The sequence below is a fragment of the Macrobrachium nipponense genome, chromosome 13 (assembly GCF_015104395.2).
Source record: "Macrobrachium nipponense isolate FS-2020 chromosome 13, ASM1510439v2, whole genome shotgun sequence".
Classification (NCBI taxonomy): Eukaryota; Metazoa; Arthropoda; class Malacostraca; order Decapoda; family Palaemonidae; genus Macrobrachium; species Macrobrachium nipponense.
Genome location: NC_087206.1, coordinates 77,269,277 through 77,290,605, shown reverse-complemented (window position 1 = coordinate 77,290,605; position 21,329 = coordinate 77,269,277). Strand labels below are relative to the sequence as shown.

At 44.1% G+C, this 21,329-nt stretch overlaps 1 protein-coding gene across 1 annotated transcript in view; it reads left to right on the top strand.

Moving 5' to 3' along the window:
• LOC135225869 (uncharacterized) overlaps nucleotides 1-21,329 on the top strand; it is a 209,271-nt gene that overhangs the window by 10,317 nt on the left and 177,625 nt on the right. The window contains exons 2-4 of the mRNA XM_064265418.1: nucleotides 9,758-9,910; nucleotides 10,386-10,454; nucleotides 11,284-11,361. Coding sequence (XP_064121488.1) covers nucleotides 9,872-9,910; nucleotides 10,386-10,454; nucleotides 11,284-11,361 — 186 coding nt within the window. The 5' untranslated portion in view covers nucleotides 9,758-9,871. The remainder of the gene's footprint in view (nucleotides 1-9,757; nucleotides 9,911-10,385; nucleotides 10,455-11,283; nucleotides 11,362-21,329) is intronic.

Sequence of the window (21,329 nt, the reverse complement as noted above, 5' to 3'; positions counted from 1 at the left end):
TAGGAAGTTGGAACGTGATAGAGTGCGTAAGGCTTCCTCTAGAAGTTCTAGCAGATCTAGAATGAGTGAGTTGGATGTGGATCCATATAAGTACTTAACGTAGAATTAGAAGTTCTTCTTCCCAGTTGCAGCCCCGGCTCCCGCACCCCCCGAAGCCGAAGATTCGCTCGGGGCGAGGGCAGCTCTGAAAGCCACGAATCGTTCTATGGATCAGAAGATTCGTCAGTTGGAAGGTAAGGAGAGTTGTAGATCAGTGCAGTGTCCCCAGTGTTGTGGAGGGTGCGTCTGACCGGCTCCTTAGTGCCTCTAGGCCTAGGACCTCTTCAGACTCCCAGTTCCAGTGGAGGAGGAAAGTCGAAAGCCGCAGGAGGGCTAGTAGGGAGAGCCCCCACCGGTCAGGCGTCCCTCGGCAAATCCTGAAGTACGCTCCCAGGGCTGCCTCGGATCGCTACAAGAAGGAGCTCCTACGCCAATGCTTCTCCTCTTCGTCGTCTCCCTCTCGAAGAGAGGTTGGAACTCCCCAGATGCGTCGCGCCCGGTTGAAGAGGGCTTGGAAGGCTTCCCTGCAGTCCTTTGGCTTCTAGTCCGGAGCTTTTTTCCGGAAGAATCGTCGGTGGAGGCGAAGAAACCCAAGAAATCCTGTGATCGTTCTTCTTCTCGCGCTCCGCGCTCGGCGCCTGCTTCCGAGGAAGAACAAGAAGATTCTCCTACGAGAGTACTCGCGGGACTTCAAGCTCAGATCACGGCGCTAGCAGACTCTCTAGCAGTTAGATTCACGTAGGAAGAAGGACGTTTCTCTTCCGATCAAGAGATCTAGGCGCCGCTCTTCAGAGGATCGTTCTTCCTTCATATGGAGGTTTCGTATGAAGGTGGTGCTCGCGTGAGCGCCCTCGCTCGCCTGGCTCTCTTTCGATTTCAAGCGCCAAACATCGGTAGGACGCTCTATGGAGAAAGAAAGTTTTTTCTCCAGATTGGATTCCCGCTTCCGGTAAGCGCACTGCACCTGCTCATCACGCGATTTTTCTTCAACTCCCTCGCGTGAGACTTCTCCTCAGCAGCCTCAAGATTCTAGAAGCGCCCTTCTACAAGTAGGCGTTCTTCTTCCAGATGTCACTCTCCTCGAGTGTCGGATCGTGACTTCTCTCCTGACAGGCATCTAGAGTCTGGTAGGAGTCCTGTGCATGATAGACGGCCTACTGTTAGCCTCTCCCCGCAAGGTAGGCGCCAAGAACCTACTGCACATAGATCTCCTAGTAGGCGCTCGTCTCTTTTAAGGCGTCATACTCCTGATTATTATCCTAGGGGCAGACAACAAGAGTCTTTCAAGCGCCCTTCTCCGTGTAGGCGCTCTCCCGCTTCTAGGCGCACTTCTCCTGACCGTTTGTCTCTTGGTAGGCACCAGGAATCCCACGGAAGCGCCCTTCTCCAAGTAGGCGCTCGTTAGTTTTTGAAGCGCCCTTCTCCTGAATGTTACCCTCTTGTTAGACGTCAAGAGTCTCGCAAGCAGCCTTCTCCTAGTAGGCGCATTTCGCCTTCAGTCGAACTTCCGTTGATCGTACGCAACTGGACAGGTATGGAGAGCCGCGCAAGCGCTCTGCTCTCGATAGGCGCTCTTCTCCTGGCAGACGCTCGCCTCAGGTATAGGCGCATAGAGTATAGTAGGCGCTCGCCTCCTCGTAAGCGCCCTGTGGATATTTCCGAGGATTCTCGGAGTAGGAGCCCTACTCTCCTTCGGCTGAGATTCCGGATACCTCGAAGAGGGAGTCTTATCGTAGACATCCCAGATCTTCTCATCGTCTCCAGTGGATGTGAACTCTTCTAAGAGAGGGCGTTCTCCAACTCTCGCTCAAAACTCCTGCTAGGATCCCTTCGTCACCTAAGGATCGTTCCGCGCTCGCCTCGACAAGACGTCCTAGAAGTTTCGGATGAGGAACCGAACACTTCTGCTGCTGTCTCTTCTTACAAGAAGCTTACAGAGCTACTTTTACAAGTTTTTGGGGATTCCCTTACTCCTACGGCTCCTCCTTCTCCTCACTCACTTTTTTCAACGGCGAAGACAGCGAAGAGTTCTTGTGTAGGATGAAGCCAACTCTTTCAATGGAAGGAAGGCACTGAGGAGTTTTGGTTCCTGGATGGCTTCCAAAGAAGAAGCGGGGAAAACGATGTTCGCTTTTCCTCCTTCGAAGTTATCAGGACGCGCTGGTTTCTGTACGAAACAGGAGAGCCCTTAGGATTGGGTCTACCGCTTCGGCTGATTCGGATTTTCGGCGCTGGTAGATCGACAAGGAGAACTGCCCTTAACTCTGCTAAGACGACTTGGGCAATGAATGAATGGATCATTTGCTCAAAGGTATGTTTAGAGTGCTAGAAGTATTTAACTTCCTTGATTGGTCGTTGTAATGAGGTTTTCTAGGCAAGAGGTACTAAATGCACTGAAGAAGATGAAGAATGGGAAGGCAACCGGACAGACATGATCCCGGTGGAGGCATGAAAGCATTAGGAGATGAAGGAGTGGATATACTGTACGATCTTATGATAAAGATCCTTGAACACAGGAAAAGATACCAAATGAGTGGCGTGGGAGTATATTGATCCCAATTTTTAAAGGAAGGCGATGTCCAAGAGTGTGGTAATTATAGGGGCATTAAATTGATGTCCCACCACTTTGAAGATACTGGAAAGGATGATAGATGCTAGACTGAGAGAAGAAGTACAAATAGGTAAAGAGCAGATGGGATTTATGAAGGGAAGGGGAACAACAGATGTATATTTTGTCTGAGGCAATAATGGGAGAAATTCGGGGAAAGACAAACAAGGGACCTACATATGGTATTCATTGACCTTGAAAAGGCTTATGACAGAGTCCGAGACAAGAGGTATGGAGGAGCCTGAGGGAGAAGATGGTGCCAGAGAAGTATGTGCGATTGATACAAGAGATGTACCGGAATGTATTTACCAGAGTGAGGAGCAGTGTTGGGGAGACAGAAGGTTTTGAGGTGAGAGTAGGATTACACCAGGGGTCGGCTCTGAGCCCATTTATCTTTAACATAGTGATGGATGTTAAATAGAGGAAGTAAGGGTAGACAGTACCATGGAACATATTGTATGCGGATGATATTGTTCTGTGTGCAGAGAGCAGGGAAGATCTGGAAGTGAAATTGGAAAGATGGAGACAAGTACTGGAGGACAGAGGAATGAGAATAAGTAGATCCAAGACAGAATATATGTGTACCACCACTGAGGGGATGATAGAGAAACGTATTCAGCTTGGTGGAGAGCAAATAAGGAGAGTTGATAAGTTTTTAAGTATTTGGGATCTTTTGTTAACGCTGGAGGAAGTATGGAAGAAGAATAGTAAAACATCGGGTACAGGCAGGCTGGAACAACTGGAGAGCGGCCTCGGGAGTTCTTTGTGACAAAAAGAGTGCCGCTTAGGTTAAAAGGAAAATTTTTCACAAGACGGTGGTAAGAACAGCAATGCTGTATGGTACGGAAACAGCAAGCATGAGAAAAGCAGAGCAGAAGAAGATGGATGTGGCAGAAATGAGAATGCTTAGGTGATGTCTGGGTAACAAGAGTGATAGGATCAGAAAATGACTACATAAGGGGGGTGTCAACTAAGGTGGTGGAAGTATCAAAGAAAGTGCAGGATGGGAGGCTGAGATGGTATGGACACCTGTTGAGGAGAGATGAGGACCACGCTGGGAGACATACTATGGGAGTGGAGGTGCAAGGAAGAAGAAAGAGAGGGAGACCAAGAAAGAGATGGAAGGACTGTGTGAGAGGAGATTTTACATGAGAAGGGAATTGATGAGGCAGAAGCGCAAGATAGAAATAGATGGAAACGGCTCATCCGAAACGGCGACCCCATATAAAAATGGGAAAAAGCTGGGAAGAAGAAGAAGATTGGTCGTTGGGAGTCCTAGCCAAGAAATTGAAGTGCCAGAGTCAATTTCGCCAGAAGATCTTATGTGTGTTTTGTCTTGTATGGACAAGTCGGTAAGAGACGGAGCGAGTGAAATCGCCTCCCTTTATGGGGCCGTGATCGTGAAGAAGAGGTCGGTTTATTGTTCCTTCTTAAACGAAGTCGGTCTCCCATGCTCAGAGGTGTTCTTCTTTGCTGTTTGCTCCTCTGTCTACTCAGTTGTTCCCGAAACATCGAGTGCAGGACATTTCGAGGTCACTTTCGGCCAAAGCCACCCAGGACCTTTTGGCACAGTCGGCAAGAAAACCTCGCCCTTCCTTCCCTACCAAGGCTAAGAAGGAAAAAGGCCAAGTGTTCGAGAACCCTTTCGAGGGGCATCTTCATCAAGAACCTCTACGTTTTAGAGGTCGTAGACCTTCAAGAAGGGGTAAGACTTTCGCCAAGTCTGTTAAAGCCCCCAAATAACTTGCAAGTCCTTCAAACAACGGTGGGCGCCAGACTCTTAGAGTTTGCGGAAGTCTGGGCCCAAAAAGGGGCGGATCCTTGGACCCTTTCTATTTTGAGGAGAGGTTACCTCATCCCTTTCGTCGAAAGACCTCCCTTGACGACCATCCCAAGGGAACTGACGGCAGGTACAGAGACCCCATCATGAATCAAGCTCTCCATCTAGCAGTAGATCAGATGCTGGAGAAGGGGGTTCTATCGAACTAGTGACAGACCATCATTCATCGGGCTTCTACAACCGCCTTTTCCTAGTTCCGAAGTCCTCAGGGGGATGGAGACCGGTGTTGGATGTAAGCGCCCTGAACTTCTTCGTAGAAAAGAAGAAGTTCACGATGGAAACGCCTTCATCAGTGCTGGCAGCACTTCGTCCAGGGACTGGATGGTTTCCTTGGGATTTACAGGACGCTTACTTCCACGTACCGATCCATCCTTCCTCGAGGAGTTTCTCAGATTCATGATGGGGGGGAAAATTTTTCAGTTCAGGGCTCTGTGTTTCGGCCTCTCGACGGTGCCCCCTCAAGTGTTCACGGGATTTTGAGGAATGTTGGCTCAATGGCTTCATTTGAAAGGGGTGAGGATATCCATGTACCTCGACGATTGGCTAATAAGGGCCAATTCAGAAGATCGTTGTTTGAAGGACTTACAAGTAACTTTTAGATTGACGAAGGCGTTGGGACTTCTCGTCAATGTCAAAGAAGTCATCACTAATTCCCGAGCAAGAGTGTGTGTATCTCGGGATACAGATGAACTCTCTGAGTTTTCGGGCTTTTCCTCGAGGAAAGGATAGCCCGAGGATTCGAGAGAGTAACAACCTTCTTAGGGAAAGAAGTATGCACAGTGAGGGAGTGGATGAGTCTGCTGGGGAAGCTCTCCTCTCTGGAGCAATTTGTTTCCCTAGGAAGGTTGCACCTGAGACCGCTCCAATTCTTTCTTCATCGGAATTGGAGTCGTCGTTCTCAGGATTTGACGTTCTCCCTGTCGTTATCCCAGGACATCAAGAAACATCTCTTATGGTGGACAGATCCCAACCTCTTTGCGAAGGGACGTCTCTTCAATCACAGACCCCCAACCTGGTGTTGTTCTCCGAGCGTCGGACATGGGGTGGGGTGCAACTCTGGGAACCAGCGAAGTGTCAGGTACCTGGGTGGGGGACCAGGTAGCCTGGCACATCAACAGAAAGGAGTTGATGGCTGTGTGGTTGGCTCTGAAGGCTTTCGAGCCCAAAGTCAGAAGATCGGTAGTGCAGGTCAATGCGGACAACACTACAGCTCTGGCATATATCAGGAAACAGGGGGGGACCGCATTCCTTCTCCTGTACGAGACAGCAAGAGACCTTCTTCTGTGGGCAGAAGAAAGAGGAATCAAGCTTCTCACCAGGTTCGTGCGGGAGAAGGAATGTAAGAGCAGATCTCCTCAGCAGGAAAGATCAGGTCCTTCCCACAGAGTGGACCCTTCATCTGGATGTATGCCAGAGCCTGTGGAAGTTATGGGGCAGGCCACACATAGACCTCTTTGCCACGTCAAAGAACAAGAGGCTGGATCCTTACTGCTCTCCGATATCGGATCCAGAGGCAGTAGCAATAAGATCTCTTCTTCTAGACTGGAACGGACTCGACGTCTGACGCGTTTCCCACCTTCAGATCCTGGGGCTAACCATCAAGAGTTCGTAGAGTCCGATTAACGCGAATGACCTTAATCGCTCCCTTTTGGCCGGCCACCCAGAATGGTTCACAGAGGTACTGGAATGGTTGGTGGACCTTCCAAGATCGCTCCGCTAAGGAGCGATCTACTCAGACAACCCCACTTCGACAGGTACCACAAAAATCCTCCTCGCTCTCAGTCTGACTGGCTTCAGACTGTCCAAAGTTTGGTCAGAGCGAAAGGCTTTTCAGCAACAGCTGCTAAAGCAATCGCAAGAGGAGGAGACCTTCCACCTTGCGTGTATACCAGTCAAAGTGGGATGTCTTCAGACGTTGGTGCAAGAGGAAGAACATTTCCTCTTCCAGTACCTCTGTGACCCAAATTGCGGATTTCCTTATTTTCCTCAAAGAAGAATGTCATCTGGTTGTCGTCAATATTCTTAAGGGATACCGCAGTATGTTGGCTGCGGTATTTCGGCATAGAGGCTTTAAATATATCCGATGATAAGGACCTGCATGATCTTATTAGATCATTTGAAACCGTAAGCGTCCTCATATAGTACCGAACTGGAATCTAGACGTAGTTCTACAATTCCTTGGATCGTCTAGATTCGAACCTCCTGGCTTAGCCTCTTTCAAGGATCTGACGAAGAAGGCTATCTTCCTTTTGGCCCTCAGCTACAGCTAAGAGAGTGAGTGAGCTCCAAGCTAATTGAGGGCACTGTAGGGTTTAAGGAAGATTCTATGGTGTGTTCGTTTCTTCCAAGTTTCCTTGCAAAGAATGAAAACCCATCACGCCCTTGGCCCAGGAGCTTTGAAGTTCGTAGTTTATCTTTTCTAGTAGGGGAAGAGCCTGAAAGAACTCTTTTGCCCTATGAGAATTATGAAGTATTTCCTTAAGAGGAAGGAACAACTTAAGGCTAATCAAGATGTGCTTTGGTGCTCCGTAAAGGACCCCACTCGGCCCATGTCGAAGAATGCTCTTTCCTTTTTTCTGAGAAGCCTTATTACAGAGGCACATGTTGCCTGTAAGGAAGAACATTTTAGACTACTGAAAGTGAAAGCTCACGAGGGGGAGAGCCATCGCAACTTCGCTTGCATTCAGAAAAAATATGTCTGTGCGGAACTTGATGGAGGCGACTTTTTGGAGATGCCAACGGTCGGTTTTCGCAAACCACTACCTACGTGATGTAAAAATCACATATGATAAATGCTTCGCCTTGGGTCCTTTCGTATCGGCGGATTCGGTGCTGGGGCAGGGAGCTGAAACTTATCCTGTGTAAATTTTTTATATGTTACCCTATATTTTATATTGTTGTTTTTTGGTTGTCTGAAAGAGGTTGCAGGAGGCACCTCTTTTTGTCGTAATATTAACCCTTGTATTTTGGTTAGGTGGTCTGGTGGGTTTTGGCTCCTTGCAGAGGTAGTGGTAAGGATCGTTAGGTAAGCGGACAAGGTCCCTCTAACAGCATCCGACTTGGATTCTACCACAATAGGGGTATCACATATCCCAGTGGTAGATCCGAGAGTCTTTCAGCATCAGGTCACGTCCTAGCTGTAGCTCTCCAGGCAATGCAGACTCAGAGATAGTTATCTATGAAGTCTTCATCCTGAAAAGGTGAGAACCAAGGTTTTTATATCCTACAACATTAGTTGTTTCCCGTCTTACCTGTATTATTGAGCTGTCTCTTACCCTCCACCAAGGGTGCCAATCAGCTAAGTATATATCTGTCAGGGAAGTTCATGTACAAAGAATGATATTGTTAAACTACAATAAAGTTTTGTACATACTTACCTGGCAGATATATACGATTAATGGCCCACCCAGCCTCCCCTCGAGGAGACAGGTGGAAGAGAAAAATCTGACAAGCTTACGGGAGTGGTTCGTACATCCGCCACCCAGCGGCGGGTAAGGTAGACCACCTGACCTACCTGTCGCGTGTGCCGCGAGATTTGAAATTCTGTCGGGAACGTCGGAGACTATAGCTAAGTATATATCTGCCAGGTAAGTATGTACAAACTTTATTGTAGTTTAACAATATCATGTTACGGCTAATTTAAAATGGTACAAAAATTATGTCAAAGTGACAAATAATTTCTGAGATGTGTCACCTATACTTTTTAGTGCGGCAAGAAAGAAATTCGCGCTTGCGCAACGATTGTAAACAAAAACAACACCTTGAACCATGAACTCCCAGCATCCCCCAAGGCGCGTGATTCAAAAGTTTTTGGCTGGTAGGCCTATAAGTATTTTTCCGTGAATTTTAAAAAAAAACTTTTGTATGTTGATGTAAAATACGTCCAGTCGGCACCCGAGAGACAAAAAATGTCGACGTAAAATACGTCCAGTCGGCGTTAAAGGGTTAATCAAACTTGCTGTAAAGGTAGTGAGGTGAAGGACTTGAAGCGTGATTGTCCAAAAGTCCTTATGTCAGTCTTTTCATGATGCCTGTGATTGCAACAACCTCTTACTGAGACTGAATGGATTTCAGTCAAACTTGGTAGACTACAAAATTATGTATTAAAGACAAAGCCTGGTTTAATGACAACTTTTAGATGTGCTTTTTGGATGAACAAGACATTCATATCTTTAAAATCTTTTTTGATATAAGATAGTATCTATCAAGAGCTATGTCTTGAGTTATGTATGTTACTATTTGAAAAAACCTTTTTAGGTGCTGCTCAAGAATGTAATTGATGGCCTGGTGGATAGTGCCTTCTTACTTAAAACCAAATTGCTTGACTCCTAAGTAGATTGTATTTTGTAGATTGTTTTAGCATCTTACCACATATTTTTGTTGTGTAGTTTTAGCATTTGATCAGTGTTATGGTGGGTCACTAATGTACATTTTACTGACTTTTGTTGCAGTGGGTGTTTTCATGGCACAATAGGCAGTGATTTTTCTATTAATATTAAATCCTGTACAAAGGTAGTGCTGTCAGTGCACCTCACAGTGCACTGTAGGCATTACTTGATGCTTTTTGCAGTGTAGTGTCCCATTGGCCCCTATGTTCAACAAATTTCATTCCTTTTACTGTACCTCCATTCGTATTCTTTTTTTCCATTTTACTTTCAACCCTCTTCTACCAATTGTTTCATAGTGCAGCTATGAGGTTTTACTCTCAATTTTCCTTTCAGCGCTGAATGATCTCTTATGTCCCACCGCTCGGACTTTGGCCTAAATTGAATACAGTAAACCCCCTTATTCGCTTTCTCAAGATTTGCGGACTTCTCTGTGGACCATATCTACCTGTTATTTGCAGGAAATGCATGTATTCATAGTATTTTTCTATGAGAAATATCTACAAATTACTGTATTTTCATATCAATTTCATAATTAAATGCACTTTTTGTAATAAAACTATTAAAAAACCAGGTATAAGCATTTTTGGTGGGTTTTTCTTGAGCTTGAACTAAGAAAATAGGCAATTCTTAGCATTTTTATAGGGGTTCCAAGTATTCACTGGTTTTAGCTAATCTTGGGGAGGGGTCAGGAAAATTAGTAATGTTCTAATTCATAAGGTAGTACATAAGTGACTTAACAGCAGTGTGATGTCACCACAATAGTGACCAATATTCCTTTCCTTTCATATATGGTATTTTACTTTTAATGAATTGATATTGTTTACTGGAGTAATATCCCAATATATATGGGTACAAAAAGTATACTTGTTTTTTTTTTTACAGATTCATGCTCCATGGGCACTAAGAAAGCATAAGCCTGAGGCCTTGATTGTCCCTGTAGCTGCATGTTTTTACTTGCTGCCATATTGTTTAGACCATTCTCAAAATCTGGCGACTATGCTTTGCTTATCTTGTTCAGATGAAGGTTCTGAGACGGTAAGTTATATATACCAGTTTATTTACTGGAAAAGTATGTATTTTATATCTAGTAGTGGCAGGAGGTTCATGCACACAGTTCTGGTGCAGTTTTGTTACCATATAAAAAAAATCATGACAAAATGAAACCTATACTGTCTCTTAGTTATTTTCAATATTGGAAGAAGTAAGATACAAGAGCTAATTTTTTCTTCATATGACGGCATTTTCTCCTGCATTGCAAGTTCAGCGATTTGATTATTCATGTATTGCATTCTGATAATATAATAATTAGTCTCAATATGTATATTTGCATAATTTCTTTATTCCCAACGGTGTTCATTGTCACTGGTCTTTCTATCTCTTTCGGCCTGAAATTTTGCACATTTAAAAAGTAAATTGGAAACAGGACATGTCTTAAGTAGTTTTATTAGGTTGCAATGGACAAAACTGAGTCATTTAAATTGGTTTAATTTGTTTACTTTCTCATCCACAGTATGTATGTACAACCTGCCAGCGAAGTAAAAAACATGAAGGCCACAACTTCTTGGATGTAGCATCTCCTGTAAGTATTTTAGTCTGCATTGCACACTAATGTGGATTTGCAAAAAGTCAGCATGTTTAGAAAATGTGTACTCTCTAGCTGTGTTAGGTTTTATCTAATATACAATGAAAATGTAGAGATTAGAGATTATTGTAAATTTTGTTTTATGTAGTAGTATATGTTTATATTTTCTGTTTACAGTATCTGTGTTCCTTTTGTACACTGAAGTAAAATGCGTGTCCATTAATTTATGTGATGAAATAAATGTATAAAATAATGCTAAAAGTTATATAAATGTAAACCTTACATAGAAGTTGTCTTGTGCCTGAGGTAAAATAATTTTTTATATAAGTTTAGTTATGTAATGTCTTACTGTTATCAGCAAGTTTTTGTCATTCCATTTCTTGAAAACTACCAGTTGTCTGTTTTCTCCTTCAAAACTACTGGTTGCCGTTTTCAGTCTTTTGTTAGAACTGATACTGTAGTTTTTCATGTTAGGGATATTAGATATTTCATTTATGTACTAAAAATATTAGTGTGTTATTTATTTAATCAGAAAAAATTAAACCTCTCAATTTTTTTTTCATTATTATTTCACTAAGTAAACATTTGATCAGATATTCAAAACTTATAAAGAAACCTTGTGGATTGTTTTAAAAACATAATCTTTGGCTTCTAAAAAGGTGAATCAAAACAATTGGTTATTGAATTGCAAATTTCAACCTTCACGAACTCTTTTTCTGTGATGTCACCTTGGGTTCCAGAGTATTCATTGTGAAGTGGTGATATTTTTTTTTTATGAGCAGAGTTTATTAATTTTTATTTATTTATTTATTTATTTTTTTTATAGACACCTAACCTCACCGAATTCAAGAGTGTTAAGAGTGAGATGGAAGTTAACCTTAAACTCCTACGAGAGAGAGTTGAGGTAAGTACAGCCTTTTTAGTACTTTAAAAAATTCATAATTTGAGCTTTTTGTCTTAAAAAGGTTTATTTTATGAATAGTGCTTACCTGGTAGTTATATATTTATAGCTATAGTCTCTATCGGTCCGGCAGATTTTTCAAAACTCGCGGCAACCGCCGAGTGGTAGGTGTTCGGTTAGGTGGTTAACAGCCCTTACAGGGTGGTACTTGGAATTATTCCCATTTTCTATTCCTCAGATCATCTCTGCCGGTTGGACTGACAACATCGTTGCTAGTCCGCCGTCGGGTTTTTCGCTCGCTTCCTTGTGTTGCTGTTTTTTCTGTTGATAATTGGTGACGTATTCTGTGGATTGGCAATGGCTTTTGTGGCTTGTTTTTTTTTTTATTATTCTTTTGATTGTTCTTTGATTTACGATGTCTCAGAAACAGTTTCGAGTGTGTGAATGAGGAGTGTAAGGTGAGATTGCCGAAAGCTTCGGTTGATCCTCACACTGTTTGTTTGGGGTGTAGGGGATTTGAATGTGCTTTAGATAAAAGATGTAAGGAATGCGAGGTTTTGGATGAGAAGCAATGGTTGGAAATGAAACTCTATGTGCGTAGATTGGAGTTAGATAAAGTAAGGAGGGCTTCTAAATCTAAATCTAGGTCTGGGAGTGATGCTAGTGTAGACCTTTTTAATCCCTCGACCCCTGTAGTAGTAGAACCTGCTCCTGAGGTAGTAGCTCCTGCGCCTGAGACAGGACCTGTAGCTACATTGGATGACCCTCAGTACATCAAGATGGCGGCTGAGATGAAGAACCTTAAGGATCAACTTGCAGCCTTGAAGGAAGGTAAGAGTGTAGGTGATATGAGTGATAGTGCTTGTGAAAGTGCAGTGGAGGTGGCGACTGATCGTTCCTGTCATGCCCCTAGGTCTAGACCTCTACCAAGCTCCCAGGACCAAGGGAGAAGGTACGTCGATGACTGCAAGGTGGTGAGAGGAACTGATCCTCGGTCAGTCGTCGCCTCAAGCAGTCCTGTTGCGTCTTCCCAGGCTGCTTATGACTGCCATGGAAAAGGCGTGTCGGAAGTGGTAGTGTCTTCTCCGAGCCCCTCTCCACGACGCAGATGGCAGTATGAGGAGTCGAGGCCGATTAAGAGAAGTTGGAGGCAACAAGCTGACCAGACTCGTTATCGCTCTCCTCTTTCAAGCAGATGGAGTAGCCCGGAACCGTTCCCTTCAGACGAAGACTGGAACGCCTCGCCTGCGAAAAGGGCGAAACCTAGAGAGGATAATTCTCTGCAGGACGCATGGAGGGAGGAGAGATCTCCTCTCCCTTCGGCTTACGGAGAACTTTCAAGAGAGCCTTCTCCTGCTTCCAGCATAACTCGACACCTGTCTCCTTCTGAACCGATAGACCTAGCAGCGGTAGCGAGATCTTTCATGACTGTCATGCAGGAACAGCTGACTTCGCTAGTGAAAGCTTTTAGCCGCCCGACTGGGGGTGAAAGCTTTTAGCCGCCCGACTGGGGGTGAAAGCTTTTAGCCGCCCTCCCCCCCAGTCGGGCAGACGTAAAGATGACAATCTGCCAGTGAAGAGATCAAGGGAGGAAGCTCCTGCAGAAGGTTCTGCAGTGCGTAAGAAGGAACGGAGTTCCTCTCCCTTTCAGGATTATGTACAGCACTGTTCGTGTGATGTAAGGAGGTTACGGCACTCTTCTCCCACAGAACCTTCTCTCTCTCGACACCGTGAAGTTTCTGGCTCTGTGCAGTCTGCTTCTCCCGACTCGACGCCACGATAAGTCAAGCTCTCGTCGCCTCACCTCTCCTTCCTCTAGACTTAAGGAATTTTCTTCCTCTCGCTGAGATGCGGACTTTTTCATTCGACACGACGACACCTTCAAAGCTCCGCACCGGGAAAACTTCAGCTCTCGTTCCCGACAGACCTTCGCCAGACAGGACGATGCTAAAGTTGGACGAAAGGACGCATACAGCGCTCGCGGACAGGACGCATCCAGATCTGGATGTCAGGACGCAACCAGCTCTCGGCGGCAGGACGCATCTAGTTCTCGATGCCAGGACGCACACAGCCCGCGGCGTCAGGACGCATGCGTGTCTCGGCGAAAAGACGCATCCAGCTCTCGACGGAAGGACGCATCCAGCTCCCGACATTGAGACTCATCTAGCGCTCGATACAAGGACGCGGCAAGTGATCGAGCTCAGGATTTACCCGTCTCTCGGCTCCAGGACGCTTTTGCCTCCCGAAATAAGGACGCTTCCTTTTCACAACGCCAGGGTACATCCGACAATCGGAAAGTTTCTCCTGACGCAGGTGCGCATCAGGGAGAGTAGTGAATGTGCTCACAGCTACTTAGAGCAACAAGGAACTTCCGACTTAGTTCCTTCAACCCAAAGGGATAAGGAGTTAGAAGGAAATCTGGACTTGGAAGAAATTTCGGAAGAAGATGAGGATAAAACCTGCTAATGCGGCGGCGGATTATAAGGTTCTCTCTCGCTCCCTCCTTGAGCTGTATGGAGAGGAGTTGAAACCAGCTGCTCCCCGTTCTCCCCAGTTGCAGTTTATAAGAAAAAAATCGCAGAAGCAGTCAGCCTTCATCAAGATGAAGCTGTCGATTTCAGCAAAGAAGACGATGATAAGGATCGAAGATTGGCTGAAAGAACGAAGGCAAGCAGTGAAGACCACCTTCTCTTTTCCTCCAGCTAAGCTTGCGTCTAAGGCGGGAATGTGGTACGAAACTGGAGAAGCTCTTGGCCTGGGAGTACCTGCCTCCTCCTAGGGGGACTTCTCCGGGATTGTAGATCCTTCCAGGAGACACGCCCTTAATACCGCTAAGGTGATGTGGTCCATGACGGAACTAGACCACCTCATCAAAGGAATATTTCGGTCTTTCGAAGTATTCAGCTTCTTGGACTGGGCTCTTGGTGCTTTGGCCAGGAAAGCAGAACCCATACAAGCCACAGGAATGGAGGACTTAAACAGTATTATGGCCTGTATGGATAAGGCTCTTAGGGATGGAGCAAACGAGATGGCTTCCCTGTTTACGGCGGGGGTTTTGAAGAAGAGGGCTCAGCTATGCTCCTTTGCGACAAAAGGGGTTACGATCGCACAGAAGGCAGAACTCCTTTACGCCCCTCTCTCGGAATATCTGTTTCCTCAGTCGCTGGTTAGAGATATTACACATTCCCTTACGCAAAAGGCCACTCGAGATCTTCTGACTCGCTCCGTAAGGAAGGGTCTACCGGTAGGCCAATCATCTGCAAAGAAGGAGGAGAAGAAGGTTATGCAGCCCTTTCGAGGTACAGCTCCTACCAGGACGGACTTCAGGGGAAGAAGACAAGAGACAGGCGGTAGAGCGAGCAGGAGAACGTTTAGACCCCGCTCTAGGAAGTGAAACACAAGTCCTCCAGATAGCAGTAGGACCAAGGCTGTCATACTTTTGGCAGGCCTGGAAAAAAAGGGGGGCGGACGCCTGGTCCCTCTCAGTCATCAGGGAGGGTTACAAGATCCCTTTCTTGAAAAAGCCACCACTTTCAAGAACCCCAAGAGCCTTGGTGGCTCAATACTTGAACGCTGTGAAACAAGAGGCGCTCCTAGATCTAGTAGACCAGATGCTGGAAAAGGGAGCCATAGAACCTGTACTGGAACTAGAATCCCCAGGGTTCTACAATCGACTGTTTCTAGTACCCAAGACCTCGGGTGGATGGAGACCCGTTTTAGATGTCAGCGCACTGAACGTCTTTGTAGAGAAGACCAAGTTTACTATGGAGACGACTCAGTCGGTGCTGGCAGCAGTCCGTCCAGGGGACTGGATGGTGTCTCTCGACTTACAAGGCGCCTACTTTCATATCCCCATCCACCCGACTTCAAGGAAATTCCTAAGGTTCGTAGTTCTGAACAGGTGCTTCCAGTTCAGAGCCCTTTGTTTCGGCCTCAGCACAGCTCCTCAAGTCTTCACCAGAGTAATGTCAAATGTGGCTGGATGGCTTCATCAAGAAGGGATAAGAGTATCCCTATACCTGAACGACTGGTTGATAAGGTCACAATCGAAGAGCAAGTGTCTGGAGGACTTGCGCAAGACGTTTCTGATGACCCAGGAACTGGGTCTGATCATCAACAAGGAAAAGTCCCTCCAGATTGAGCCGAGTCAGACGATTCTTTATTTTGGGATAGTTCTGGACTCACTTCTTTTTCGGGCTTTTCCCTCCCAAGAGAGGCAACACAAGTGCTTCGAGAAAGTGCAACTAATCCTGGGGAGAGAGAAGTGCTTGGCGAGGGATTGGATAAGTTTGCTGGGCACCCTCTCCTCGCTCGAGCAGTTTGTCTCGCTCGGAAGGTTGCATCTCAGACCTCTGCAACACTTCCTTTCAAGAGTCTGACAGGAAGAATCAGGAGGACTCCTTTTCCTTTCCCATTCCAGCAGACATCAAAGAACAGCTGAGTTGGTGGCTGGATCCTGCGAAGTTGGGGGAAGGAATCTCCCTGTACAAGAAGAACCCAAACCTAGTGTTGTTCTCAGACGCTTCGGAGTCAGGTTGGGGAGCAACACTGGGGAGCAGGGAAGTCTCGGGCTCTTGGAAAGCTCAACAGAAAGAATGGCACATCAACAGGAAAGAGTTGATGGCCGTTCTATTAGAGTTGAAAGCCTTCAGAGATGCTATCTCGGGGAGAGTAGTGGAGGTCAACTCGGACAACACCACGGCCCTGGCTTACATAAAAAAGCAAGGAGGAACTCATTCTCTGTCCCTGTACGAGACAGCAAGAGAACTCCTTCTGTGGGCAAAGGAGAATGGAGTAAATCTTTTAACAAGATTTGTGCAGGGACAGAAGAATGTAAGAGCAGACATGCTCAGCAGGAAAGGGCAAGTTCTTCCCACAGAATGGACCCTCAATCTTCAAGTTTGCCAGGAGCTGTGGAAATAATGGGGGATGCCTTCGATAGATCTCTTCGCCTCCAACCTGAACAAGAGAATCCCCAACTACTGCTCCCTGGTCCCGGACAGGGAAGCAATAGCAGTAGACGCCTTCTTGATGGACTGGACGGGGATGGACACTTATGCGTTCCCTCCGTTCAAGATCATCAACCTTGTCATCAAGAAGTTCACTCTTCTCGAGACAGGGAGAATGACCCTGATAGCTCCATTCTGGCCAGCAAGAGAGTGGTTCACAGAGGTAGTGGAGATGCTAGTGTACTTTTTCAAGAAGCCTTCCTCCAAGTCCAAAGCATCTCAAACAGCCCCATTCGAGAGGTATCATCAAAACCCCCTCGCTCTACAACCGACTGCATTCAGACTATCGAGAAGCTTGCCAGAGCGAGAGGCTTTTCAGCGCAAGCTGCGAGAGCGATCGCAAGAGCGAGGAGGGTATCTTCTCAGAGAGTCTACCAATCGAAGTGGGAGGTCTTTAGATCTTGGTGTAAACGACACAACGTGTCCTCAACCTCTACCTCTGTGAGTCAGATTGCTGATTTTCTCCTGTTTCCTCAGGCAGGAATCTAAGCTGGCCGTGTCCACCATAAAAGGATACAGAAGCATGCTTTCGGCCGTTTTTTAGGCATAGAGGCATGGATTTATTCAATCAAAGATACAGACTTGAAGGATCTCTTGAAGTCGTTTGAAACGACTTAGCACACAGTAAGACCTCCAGCTTGGAATTTGATGTGGTTTTTAAAGTTCTTATGCGGCAGGAAGTTCGAACCCATCTCGCAAAGCGAACCCTTAAGAGATTTGACGAAGAAAACTTTATTCCTGATGGCTCTAAGCCACAGCAAAAAGGGTCAGCGAGATTCACAGGCGATGGAGAAGCAGGTAGGCTTCAATCAAGACGGTGCAGTATGTTCTTTAAGGCTCGACTTCCTCGCTAAGAATGAGAACCCATCCAAACCCTGGCCGAGAACTTTTGAGGTTCCTAACCTCGCAAGTTTAGTGGGTCAAGAGGAGGAGAGACTCCTCTGCCCAGTGAGAGCCCTCAGAGCATATTTGGCACGTACCTACTAAGAATTTAAGAGGACCTTCCAGTGCTTTATGGTGTTGTGTTAAGGATTCTCATAGGCCCCTCTCGAAGAATGCATTGTCATTCTTCTTGAGGGAGACCCCCATGAAGAATCTGCTCCTCTATGTGAGGAGGAGAACCTTCGGCATCTAAAAGTGAAGGGCCACGAGGTTAGGGCTATTTCAATGTCATTGACATATCAGAAAAACATGTCACTTAGACAAATAATGGACTCGACATTTTGGAGAAGCAACTCTGTATTCGCTTCTCATTACCTCAGAGGAGGTAAGAGTCGATTACGAGAAGTGTTTACACTTTGGGGCCCATACCGTAGCTACGTCTTCGTTATTGGGTAAAGGAGTTACTACCTCCCCCTCAACCTTAACTTTAGTATTTACCTTAATTTGGAGTTTGTGTTTTTATGGTTGTCTGAGGAATTGTCTGGTTGGAACAGCACTCTCAGTCTAGCTAGTAGGTAAGATATCAAGTCTGCAAGGTTAGGTGGTTGAGTTGAGTAAGGTTGCAGAGAATTGAAAGGGAGATAGGTAGTGCAGAAGTCTAGTCACGTTGTTGGTCTCGCCCCGTTTGACAGACTCTAGTGAGTTGTTTCAGCATAACAGGTCTCATCCTGGCTGACGCTCCTAAGGGAAAGCGACTCAAGAGGCAGGAACCTTTGAAGTCAGCTACCTTAGCAGGTAAGGAATCAAGGTTATTGCCTACAACTTTTAGTTGTTTCCCAACGATGTTGGCTGTCTTTCACCACCTCCAAAATTTGTGAATCAGCTATATATACTATAATAACTGCCAGGTAAGTCCTATTCATAAAAATGAAGTATTTATGGTAAAACAAAGTTTTTATGAATACTTACCTGGCAGTTATATATATATTTTAAGACCCACCCACCTCCCCTCAAGAGACAGGTCGGGCAAGAGATGATCTGAGGAATAGAAAATGGGAATGATTCCAAGTACCACCTAACCGAACACCTACCACTCGGCGGTTGCCGCGAGTTTTGAAAAATCTGCCGGACCGATAGAGACTATAGCTATAGTATATATATATATATAACTGCCAGGTAAGTATTCATAAAACTTTGTTTTATCATAAATACTTCATATTTTGTATTCATGTACTTGTAAAATCAGATAAAGATTAATTTAGAGTGTGTTTATGTTTATTTTCTCTGAATTAGACTTAGGTTATTGCAGTGTATGTAAGTACTACAGTATTTTTCCGTACACCATATGGTGCAGTCATGTTTATGTGCACATGCATACGTACTTGCTTAGGTGTAAGGAATATTGAAGCAGTAGACTAATGCATTGGAATATCTTTATGAATTCGTCAACAGTACTACATCGGCTCACTGAGGGGCTGGCTTTAAGGAAAAAGAACTACATTAGTCAATACTTCATAGTCCTCGACACAACTGAAAAGCCACAATTATAAGTTATAGTTAAGCAGAGATGAAATATTTATGAGCATTAGTGCAGGGAATGGAACACATATGGGAATGACAGAGGCATCTTTTCATGGGAGGGGAAATGTGAAAATCTTTTTCGTTTCAACTTCATTTGATTTACCCATGTCAGGTTCTCTCTCTCTCTCTCTCTCTCTCTCTCTCTCTCTCTCTCTCTCTCTCTCTCTCTCTCTCTCTCTCTCTCTCTGGCATTAGTAACCTAGATATTGTAACGCCAGTTTTGTAACCATAATTCTCTCTCTCATTTTTTAAGGAGTTCTTGTTAAGAATAACCTAGATATCTTATGATATAGTCAATTGTATAATATAAGTACGTTTTAAGATAAGATCGTGGAAATTTTTTGTTACTCCTCAAAAGTCTTTATGCCACTTAGAGCAGTTTTCAAAACTTCCAATAGTGTGATCGTTTGCTTCAGAAAGTTGGTTAGGTGAGTTGCTATTAATTTTCGAGTGAGAAACGTTGTTATTCCAACGTTGCATGATTTCCAGGGGCTGAGCCTCGAGTTGTTCAAATGTCAGCTATTGCTTAAAGATGGAGTGAGTCAGCACTTTTCGGTTGCCCGAGATCAAAATATCATGAAGAGTTCGGCCAAGGTTGGCTGTGACTCTGAGATATAAGGTGAACTTACTAGTTTCATGAACTTCATTTTATGAGTATATATTATTACAAGAAAATTGGGTGTGACCATGAATATACCAGCGGGTTTGATGATAAAAACTAGTATTCAAACTTCAAATGGAAGCTGGACATGTCCACATTCAGAGCAGGTTTTTAATTTTCTTATATATGAAGATTGTGCTAATCTAACATTATTTTCAACTATACCTCCAAATGTGATATTAAAAAATCCAACATTTATGTACATTAATATTGCAGATCTCGTGGCAATGATCCCTTAAGGCTGAGTATAAAGGCTTAGCCAACCACCTCCCAGTTCTACAACTCACCCCCTTCTGGTCATGGAATCTGAAATACATTGTTTTAATAAATAAGCCAACGTACACTAGATGGCACTGAGATCATTCATATTTGTATATGATTCCCGATTCATAAGAAGGTGGCATTTTTTTCTTTTTGGTTAACAAAATTCTTAATTATGTAGTTGTAGAATATTACTGAAAGTTTGGTTTGTGGGAAATATTTGCTAAAAAGTGAATACATTTTTCTTGAAAAATTCGTGCATTTTGTTGTTCAAGAATGTTATCTTGAAATAGAAAGGCATATTTTTAGGACCTTAGGTTAGAGGTTTTGTGTACATTCTGTTTAAAAATGCTTAATTTGTTAAAGAACAACTTATTGGTAAAACCATTATCATGAAAAAAAACTTAAGGAACAACAGTTCTTTGTAAAATAATTCATGTACTGGTAAGTCTAAAAGTTTAAAAAGAACAGTGTTAAAATATTAAGTTTAAAAGTCTTATAACAAGCACTGAGAAAATTCACCCCTAGACCAGTAAATGTTGGTTTCCTATAGACCGTGATATCAAAATCAGTACTTTGTCGAGAAATTAGTAGATCTAAAAAAGTTAACTGGCTGTTTTGCTTAAATTCAATAGTGAACTTTGTCTTATTATGCTTTGCATTTATGTAGTTAAGAAACAAGTTGGCTTGGTGCTCGCTTTCAAGTATCAAAAAGGTATCACCCCACTTAACGTCTTTGTAATTTGGGCTTAAAGTCAATGGGGTGAATTTTCTTTGTGCTTATTATAAGTCTTTTAAACTTAATATTTTTAACACTGTTATTTCGAGCTTTGAGATTTTACCAGTATACATATGAATTATTTCATAAAGAACTGTTGTTCTTAATGTTTTTAACACTGTTTTTTCGAGCTTTAAGACTTTACCGGTAAGCATGGAATTATTCCATAAAAAAACTGTTGTTCTTGAAGATTTTTTTAATGATAATGGTTTTACTGATAATGTGTTCTTGAACAAATCCAGTCTTTTTAAACAGAATCTACACACAACTTCCAAAGCCATTTGGTCCAAAAAAAGATGCCTGTCTATTTCAAGATGCCATTCTTGAACGACAAAAGACAAGAATTTTTTAAAGAAAAAATCGTAATCAGTTTTTAGCAAATATTTTCCATGAGCCAAACCTTAAGTAATATTCTGCAACAACTACAAAATTAAGCATTTTGTTCACCATAAATGGCCACCTTCTTATGAATCGGAAATCATACACAAATATGAATGTCCTCAGTGCCATCTAGTGTTTGTTGGCTCATCTATTAAAACCCTGTGTTTCAAATTCCACGATCATAAGGGGGGTAAGTTGTAGAACTAGAAGACCGTTGGCTCTAAGCCTTTAACTCACTGCCATGAGAGCTGCGATATTAATGTAAATGTTAAAGATTTTGATACCATATTTAGAGGCATATTTGAAAATGATGTTAGATTGGCAGAATCTGTATATAAAAACATTAAAACCAGCTCTAAATGTGGACACCTACAGCTTTCCTTTGTAGTTTTAGTACTAGTGTCTTTATCATGTTCGA